General features: G+C 33.6%; 1 protein-coding gene across 1 annotated transcript; it reads left to right on the plus strand.

The window, feature by feature from the left end:
* The first annotated feature begins 3,867 nt into the window (after nt 1-3,867).
* On the plus strand, nt 3,868-9,727 carry LOC104223456 (RING-H2 finger protein ATL38-like). Its single transcript, XM_009774903.2, has 3 exons — nt 3,868-4,737; nt 5,532-5,629; nt 8,881-9,727. The coding sequence occupies exons 1-3, from the start codon at nt 4,579-4,581 to the stop codon at nt 9,308-9,310; spliced, it is 687 nt and encodes a 228-aa protein (XP_009773205.1). The 5' UTR covers nt 3,868-4,578; the 3' UTR covers nt 9,311-9,727.
* The last annotated feature ends 250 nt before the right edge of the window (nt 9,728-9,977 follow it).

A 9,977-nucleotide genomic window follows, 5' to 3' on the forward strand; every position in this document is an offset into this window, starting at 1 on the left:
AAATTGTGGGTGCTAATGTATTTACCTACTTTCCACATATTCGCTTTATTCTTTATCGCACGCAGCATCCAATTACAACATGTAAACCATCTACAACAAACAACCTTGTATACATCCGAAGATGACTCTCATACCATCATCTCACGACACTCTTTTATGCTGTACATTTTCACTGTCCTGCTTAGGCGCGCCTTATCAGGAAAAAGCATGCCCTTTGATAGCTCGTTGGTCTAGATTCATCCCACATTGCTGTCCGAATTTTGTCAATATCCCTTGTGAGGGCATCCACATCTGGCGTACTTGGAAAATGATCAAGGTAGGGAATATGCCTTGAATGAAACGACACATGGGACTCGTACACTCTTGGTCTAACTGGAGGTGGAGCATGCTCCCTCGTCAAATCAGGTTCGACATTCTCTTCCTCCTCATCATCACCCTCGTCAGGGAATGGTGTGTCATCTCCAGACTCATCGACATTGTTGCCATAATCACTATTCTCTTCCTGACTCTGCGCATTTGCCAGATCCCGAGTAAATACGTCGTCTTCGGGCAATTGAGCGAGGACAGGACCATCAAGTTGCTCGTTTTCACTATACAACCAAAGAAATAATGAGTTACTAAAATTGGTCCAAACAATACATATAACTTTATATATTCACTTACAAATCTTAGTGTGTTGATAAAGATGTACTGTGTTTTATTTACATATCTCATATGTTATTTATTAGTGATCATCTATGTAAATTTGTAATAGGCTAGAAAACCAAATCTTTCAAAATCGGCTTTGACTTGCCAATTGCCATCACGGGTGATAAATTACTTTTCGAGTTTGTAATTAAAAAAATTATTTCTCAACAATATCTAAGTGCAGTTAATAAAATCTATTGACCAAATATTTTAATGTATGAATAATTTATGCAAGAGTTGTTATACCTTTAGGGGTCGTCTGGTAGGGTATATAAAAATAATATTGAATAAGGTGTATTAGAAATGAGGGATTAGTAATGTTGAAATTAATTATGTTAAGATTATTTCTTATCGACTGTTTTATTTAGGGATTGTTTGGTAGGGTATATAAAAATATGCATTGCACAATTTTTTTAAATTAATTATTTACAAAAATATCATCCACATTCTTTACAAAAAAAATTAGGAAGGATCTTGAAAATGTTTTAAAAGGGCAATTATGTCTTTATGTTTGTTCATGTATTAAAAGTTATAGTATTGTTAATGCCATGATTTGCTATGTATACGAATAGTACTAAATAGAGTGCATAATTAATATATATATATATATATATGTTATACTTAAATTTAAAAATATTATCAAACAATGAATTAATAATACTAACGATAATAGATATATTATTTTTGCCTAATACAATCTACCAAACGACCCCGTGATGCTTGTGAGTTGTGGGCAAGAAGACAGTTAGATAAGCACGAGAAGAATCTTGAAATCTCATTAAATTAAAGACATTATTGGTAAGACTTAGACATTCTATATATATAATCCAACATATACAATATAGTATCAAACTAAAGAGCAAGTCAATTAGTCAATAATAACAGAAAAGAAGAAATGAGTCACATGCAATGGTGACCTTTAAAAAAATTAAAATTTGTTTAATTGTTGATTGGGGGCTCAATGAACGTACAGTCAGCTCCATTGAAGCAAACAGATTCAAGTGCAATAATAATAACAGCCAAATGACCATAGTAGTAGTCAAATTTTGTGATCCATAACAAATGTAATTTTAGGGTGTTTGGTACGAATTTTTTCATGTTTGGTTGGCTTAAATATTTTAAAAAATATTTTTTTTATAAACTCATTTTCTTCCGATTGAGGGAAAATGGTTTTCTTCTCCAAAACCATTTCTCAACCTTTCCCACCCTCACCCATCCACCCCACACCTACCCACCCCACCCCCTCTCTCCAATAAGGCCTTTTATTTTTTTTTTTTCAAATTTCAGTTTTTTTCCGTCACCATCCACCCTGCTATCCCCTCCTCGCGCACAATTTTTTTTTTTTTTTTTTTGTATTTTCAAATTTCTATTTTTTCGTTTTTCTGCAGCCCCTGCCCCTTCTCTTTTTTTTTTTTTTATACTTTCAGTTTTAGTTTTTTCATCTTTGGGTTTTCAGGTTCGAAATTTACAAGTTCCAAAGTTATGAGTTCGGAGGTTTATCTGTTTGGAAGTTTACAGGTTTAGAAATTATAAAGTTTAAGAGTTCGAAAGTTCGCGGTTTCGAAAGTTTAGTTGTTCGGAATTTTATGAAATTTGAGGGTTCCGGAAGGTTGTTGGTTCGAAAGTTTATGGCTTCATGTTTATTGTATCTAAACTATTTATGAATACTCTTGAAAAGTTATTTTCCTTAATTTGTGTACCAAACACCGAAAAATGAATAGGATTACTACTGTTTGGAAGTTTTCTTGGAAAACATTTTCCACAAAAAACATTTTCTGTTATACCAAACAAACCCTTAATCATATGGGTTTTTCGGTTATAAAGATCGATAAAATATAGTACATGACATCGATAAATAAATCATGAAAGATCTTTATAGAAGTGTTTTTTTCTATTAAATTTGTGAATAATCATAAGAGATCATTTTTTTCATCAGTTGGATATGAGACAAAATTTAATTCTCTGAAAAGGAAATTATGTGAAAAAAGAGTTTAATGCTCAATATGTATGTGATATATTATTATTCATCACACACATATATATATATACTTAATAATAATAATAATAATATATTGTACGTATTGTAACATTGTACGATATTTTTTGAGGATAACATTATACAATTGACAAACCAAAGGTGGAATAAAAAAGAAGGGAAGATAAAGAAACAAACCTAATCTTCTCTTGGACTTTTGTAGGGAGATTTGCATTCATAGTCTAATACAATACATTATTTTAATTATATGATTTTTCTACAGAAAATCAGTAGCAAATAATATAAAAATCTATAAATAAAACAAAAGATCCATCATTTTCTATTTAAATTATAATTGGGCATGAGAAATTATTTCGTCCTTTTTTCACCTATAATAAGCAATGCCTGACGCTGTCCATAACACTATTGGAAAAATGACATGGTAGTCAGTTTTGAGTGTGCTATTGTTTAAAATATATTTACAGTTATAGTGTATTTAAAACTCAAATTTTAGAACACAACGTACTGAAGTTTAAATTTCAGGATATTGTGTATTAAAATTTGAAAATTATGTCCAAAAATTTAAATTTTATGTTATATTTTTTAAATTAGCGGTTCAAAAATTTAGAACACTTATAGCTTGTTTGGCCAAGAGCTCCTTCAATTCTTAAAAAAAATTTATTTAAAAAAATATTTTTTTTTAAAAGTTGAAGTGTTTGGCCAAGCTTTTGGAAGAAAAAAAAAATACTTTTGAGGAGAAATAGAAACAGTTTTGAAGAAATAGGAAAAAATAGGTTCTCTCCAAAAACACTTTTTTGAAAAGTACTTTCGATAAAAATACACTTAAAAACAGTTTTTTAAAATTTTGGTCAAGCACTAATTATTGCTTGAAAGTACTTTTCAAATTAATTGATCAAATACAAACAACTTCGTACCAAAAGTACTTTTGACAAAAGCACTATTCAGAAAAAGCACTTCTCAAAATAAGCTAATTTTTACCGACCAAATAGGCTATTAGTCCTCGATTTCAAGTTATCATCTTAAAAAATTAGGACATGTCCTGAATTTCAAAATACAGGATACTAATTAATTGGACAAATTGACTAATCTTTAAATGTAGGAGGACTAATTTTGATGGAATATATTTTTACTTTTGACTTGTGACTGTTAAGGTTAAGTTACTTAAGAAAACTATTCCACTAATCAACGATGATTATGGATCTCAGATCTCTCTCTCTCTCGCACTAATTTTCTGATAATATAGGCGTCTGTGTCTCTCTCTTTCCATCAGCACTTCACTCTCTTGTAATTTTCTCTGTTTTCCCTCTCCACATGCTGATTTTAAAAAAACATGCTGACCCTCTTCTTCATTATGCCAAGTCTTCATAGGTTCAAATATCCAATACATATATATGCAGAAATATAGGAGAAATGGCGGCACTGAGAGATGCCTCTAGAGAGATAAATATAGTTGTATTTCTATTAGCTATGTTCAGAAAAGGGTTCTTGAAAATCAAAAGTGAAGATTAGGTTCTTGGGTGCATTTTTTTAAAAAGTAAATTACTCAATTATTATGAACGATTAGATTTTGTGGATTGGTTTAAGTTTTCTTGTGATTATATGAGTTGGGTATAGTGTAGAATTTGCTTTATGTTGGAATGAGCAGAGCAAAATTGGAACTTTTCTGGGAAGTTCAATTCTTGGGCTATTGGAGTTTTGGATAGTAAAGTTGCTATTTTGGGAAAAGCCAAATTTCAGTCTTGTGATTATACGGGTTGGGTATAGTGAAATTTTTCTTTATGTTGGAATGAGCAGAGAAAAATTGGAACCTTTCTGGGAAATTCAATTGTTGGACTATTGGAGTTTTGGATAGTAAAGTTGCTATTTTGGGAAGGAAAAAAAACAAGTTGGCAAAAATGATATCTTCAGGGACAAATTTGGTGATGACTGTGATTGGATTTGCAGTTAGTACCATGTTCATAGTATTTGTGTGCACTAGGCTAATTTGTGCAAGAATTCAATTGAACGCGAGACGGCGCTCTTTTGCATATGCTTCTAGATCTGATCTTAGCATTGTAAGCACTTGTTTCATTACTGATTTAGTAGTATGGTGTTTTCTTTCTTTATACAGTTTCAACATCTCATTGCTTTATTGTAGTGCTATTTTCTTGTTTGTTTTTTCTACATTTACATTGGGTAGTTCGAAATACAAGTATTTGAAGTTGAAGTTGAAAAAAGAGTATTGTGAAAATGTGTTCACATAGAATTTCACTTGGAAAAAAAGATTTAAGTTTGCGAGTGAAATATTCCTCAAGCCATCTTCTGCAATTTCAAATTCCCTATTTCAAGTTGAAGTTGAAATAATGGACAAAATTGTAAGCACACGCGTTGATTTGCTAATAATAATATATTAATATGCATGTCCAAACGCCTACTTAAGTATATGATCATGACTGCAGTTTTGATTGGTTGAGTAGTCTAGATGGTGCATAGTACCTACTCAATTTATGTTGGCCACTTAGGACTTTGATGTGTAGTTTGTTAAAGAGGTTTTGTGGACATTTCAGATGCTTTTCTATGACTTGTCATATTCTTCATGTACGACCTTTCAAACGAACATCAATTTGTCTTGATGATGCTTTTTACTTTGTGCTTGTAGCTGTAAGTCTTATTCCCCTCACTTCACATCCTTTATCTCACAACCTTAACTAAATTTAGTTGTACTTGATCAGTAACTGTACTAAAACAGTACCCTTTCAGTCACTATTTTGCTTGGATTCTTCTTTATTAACGGAAGCAGCACAATTTTATCACTTGAATCACTGATCATGTTTTTTGGTTAATAATAGTATATGTTTACCTTGTACAGTTGGAGCGTGGTTTACATGGCCTCGAGCCTCTTGCTGTTGCCAACTTCCCGACGAAGAAGTACGGCGATGTGTTTTTTACCTCTGCAGAAGATGCTCAGTAAGTTGATATTTGCTTCAACTTCTACATATTATGTAAGGTTAAGATAACTAGCACTTTGTTCTAGTTGATGGTTCTTGACTTCTTCATAAGATGGACTAATTTTATCTTGATCGCACAAAGCAAATTTATTTTTTGTTGAAAGAAGGAATGAAAAATAGGATTGCATATAAAACAAAAAAGAAAAAGAAGTTGAATTAGGATTATGAATATGTGTTCAGATTGTGTTGTACTTTTTCAACGTTTATACATCTGTTAATCCCATACGGTTAAATTTTAATATGATGTTGGAATGATGTGTATTTGGGAACCTGATACATCTGAAGAATGACATCATTAAGTCAGTAATTGCCTGCATTTGTGGAGGGATAATGTGGAGGTTCTTTACAATTTTGATGGGAATCTTGTTATCCATTTAAAGAACGTTTGGAGCAAGAAAAAGTGTCTGCTGAGTGCTAACATAATTTTGTGTGCTCGGATAAGGATGCTGACAGCTATGTGTATTTTGTGTTAGTTGCATCGATGTTTTAAATATGTAGCTAGTTACATTAATTCAGCCTTGACAACATTGTTGAAGATGTCTGAAGATCTAGTGTTGTGGCATACCTGGGGCTACTAAACACTATGTGTGTAGTTCAACCACCAGTGGAGTCTGCGTGTGGTGAAGAAAGTCAGGTTAGACATGAACTGCTACTTGTAGCTCGTATTGGGAGATGGTATGTTGGAGATGGAACCCAACATATTACATATGTCATTCTATGTAAAAATTTGTATGACAATTATAGCTTGCCCCTAATTTAAGTTTGTATGTTCTTTTCATAAGTTCTTACTTTGTTTAACAACTGAGAATAGCATTCATGGTGAGTGTTAGTATGTGCACCTGCTCTGCAAAGTGAATTACTTCTGGAGAAACTAAATCAGATTTAGTTTCAAATTTGAAATTTTTCGAGTCATTTGGGGTAAAGCGATCAGGAAAACTAGTTAAAGATCAAGAGAAGAAGGCATTCTTGGTTGAGAGAATTGTTATACCGGTGTTCCTTTGTATTCAGTTACATTCGCTCTGCCTGTTGCTTTCCTTGTGCTGCGTCCTCCAGTTACAGGAGAACAAACAACCAACACTAGGTCTACATGGCATTATAATATGACCGAATTATGCTAGAGATTGGGTTAAAAAGTGAGAGCCTAAGATCACATAGATTTCCTGTATATTGAAAATTATGATTAGCTACATTTGTCATTTTATCCTGACCCTTTAGATCTGCCTGGTTTATGATACATTCATACAAACGTCTGAGTTTTGGATATTGCCTTGTTTTGCTTATGAAGACCTTCAATAAGAGCAAAGGTGTTTGGATATTTGTTCAAGGACAAATCCAAGATTGTAAGTCAATCGGTCGGAGTATCAATAAACCCATTACTATATGAACTTCACACACACATACGTAGGCGGATCCATATTTGAATTTAAAGGGTTCAGATTTTAAGTTTTTTAGCATTGCACATTGTTAAAATTATGGGTTCAGATCTAATATTTGTTGAAATTTTAGTAGGTTTTTACATATAAATTTATATTCCATGTCGAAAGTTATGTGTTCAGTTGAACCCGTATCGGAAAGACTACATTTGCCCCTGCACACACACACACACACACACATATATATATAGTAAAAATATTTTAACTGTATATATGTATCGGTCGAGCTGAAGGTTACATCCTCACCTGCTCAATTTTGTAGACTTGCGACTGCATTTGTTTTCCTTTTGCATAAGCTCTGAAAATCGCAGTTTCTACCTTTTCCTCTATGTTTCAGTGTGATGCTTCCCAGCTGCCTCCCTTCCGGAAAGGGAGAAGTACTATAGATTTCACTGTGCACATATGTTTGTATTTCTAGATGAAAGCCTGGAGTGATTGCATTTTACCTATATAAATATCTCAGATTTTCCTTTTACTGATAAAATAAATAAAAAAATGTTAGAATTCCCTTTTTGCATTCTTTTTTCTTTTTTCTTTCATGTGGTATTACAATTCCTTGTCAACTGGTATAGTGGTTCACCTTCAATATCATCAGTTTCCTCTGAATTAAAGGTGAAATATTTCCGTTCACTCTCCATGTCTCTAAAACACTACTTATCCTGGATTATCGCAGGCAGTAACCATAATATGTTACGGTAATGAGAAAAAGTTCACTGCTTTGATGTCTTGGTTAAAATGCAATCGTTTTGGCTATTAAGGCTTTGCTCATCTGAAACTTGTCCAGACTAATCAATAGGCTTCTTTTTTTTTTGGGGGGGGGGGGGGGGAAGGTCCTTTTGTTACTTCTTAAGTCACGTGAAGTCCATTTGCTGTTCTTGTTCAATCCTGTGTTTAGAGCCTCATAACTTTGAGGCATTAGGTTTTGAAGAATATAGAAGCAGGTTAGCGTTGGGTTAAAAGCATCATATATACTTGCCTTTATAATCAGAGAATCTAACTGCTTGGTAGGAAAGAATTGACTGGAAACCATTTATTGATGACTTTTAGACTATAATGAAGTCATGAACAAAGCATTAGATAGTCTCTATAGAGAGGGAAGAGAAGAGATTTGATCAGAGATGTCCAGAGGGAGTAAGTCCAACTTTCTTGGTTCTGTGTTGGGCCTGTTGGTCATAGAAACTCTAATTAGATTAATGAAAAGCCTAAGTATTATTTATTGCGAGGGAGATACAAGATTAGAAATTCCATTTTGAATTGGGTGCCAAAAGATGTCTCTTTAAAACTGTATCCATGTTTCTCCTAAATGTCGCATAATCATCATCATCATTCATTGTACAGGAGAAATGGCCTTTTTTTCTGGTGATAATTGTTGGAAAATATATCACGAATTGTGCATGTAATGTTGTCTATGTAGTACAGTCGTCTGTAAAATTGTCCCAGTGTTTTCATGTTAAATACTATGACTGACATAGATAGGATACATATTTGACATGCATGTGACCATAGTTGAATTTTTATCATTGTTAATACGCTGAACGAACGTGGTTAAACATATTGTGTACATCCGATGTTGAAGTGGCACCTAAAGGGATAGCACTTAACGCCTTTCCCTTAAGTTGAGATCTTTGCTTGAATTATTATATTTTTTATGGTCACTGTATCTTGTGTGTTATAGTTCAGAAATTTTGTAGCTTGTGAATATTGCAAAATTCAATGAGACATAGCTTGTCACGTTAACATAACCATTTACCTTATAACTTCCTTTCCATCTTTGTAGATGCATAGTCTGCCTTGCCGACTATCAGGAGCAGGACACGTTACGTATTATGCCATTATGTGGGCATTCCTTCCATGCAACATGTATCGACATATGGTTTCAGCAGCACTCCACGTGCCCAGTTTGTCGAATTTCTCTACGTGAGACTCCTGAAAAAAAGCGATTTATGCAACCTTTGTTTAGTTCAGCTATCCGATCTCACTATGCAATGGACTCCCTTAATCTTAGTTCAAACGGTTGTCTATCATCTGGGCAGAGGCATTCTCCAATATTGCATGACAGCCTGAGAACGGACTCCACCACAGACGCTCACTGTCCACCTGAGGGTGTTAGAATGGTAGTCAGAGAGAACGATGTTATTTTGAACGAGGATACTCTGAACGCGAAACACTCAGAAAACAAACAAGTTGAGAGCCCATCAAATGCATAAGCTGTTAAGTCAAGACTGCAGATTTCTAAATTGACAGAGATTGTAGGACTTCACAATGTAGGTATCGTGTTCATTCTGTTACCCCATTACCCAGATTTTGATTTGGTAGATAACTTACTGCTCGTGCCTCGTAGCCTTTGGTAAATATAGCAAGGCAATGTTTCTTTTATTATTTTTTCTCCTTATCTTCTTCCTTTAAATACTTCACAGTAGCCAGGATTAGTAGCATTTTATAGTCACGATAAACTTGGTTATGCTTCAATTTTCAAGCTTGAAGGTGGTGATAGTTGTGTCGAACGATTAGTTCAGCTCCTTGCTGCACAATGACACTTACATATGAGTGTAGTAGACAAGATTGTATCGACATATTCTATGTGTTATTTCACTTGAACCTGTTAGTTCTTAGTTCTTTAAGTACTATGTTTTCGCCACAACTCTGTATGAAGCGTATGAGAAATCACACTTTTTAATAGACCATGTTATTAGGAGAAATACTAGGGGTCGTTTGGTTAGGAAACAAGTTATCCCAGGATTAATTATTACGGGATTGGCGATCCCGAAATTATTATTCCACTCTTCCATAGGGATAAAGAAACACTATAATTCTGGGATTACTAATCTCGAGATTAGTTATACTGCGATTTTATCCCAACCAAATGTGACATAA

The sequence above is a fragment of the Nicotiana sylvestris genome, chromosome 5, assembly GCF_000393655.2.
Source record: "Nicotiana sylvestris chromosome 5, ASM39365v2, whole genome shotgun sequence".
NCBI lineage: Eukaryota > Viridiplantae > Streptophyta > Magnoliopsida > Solanales > Solanaceae > Nicotiana > Nicotiana sylvestris.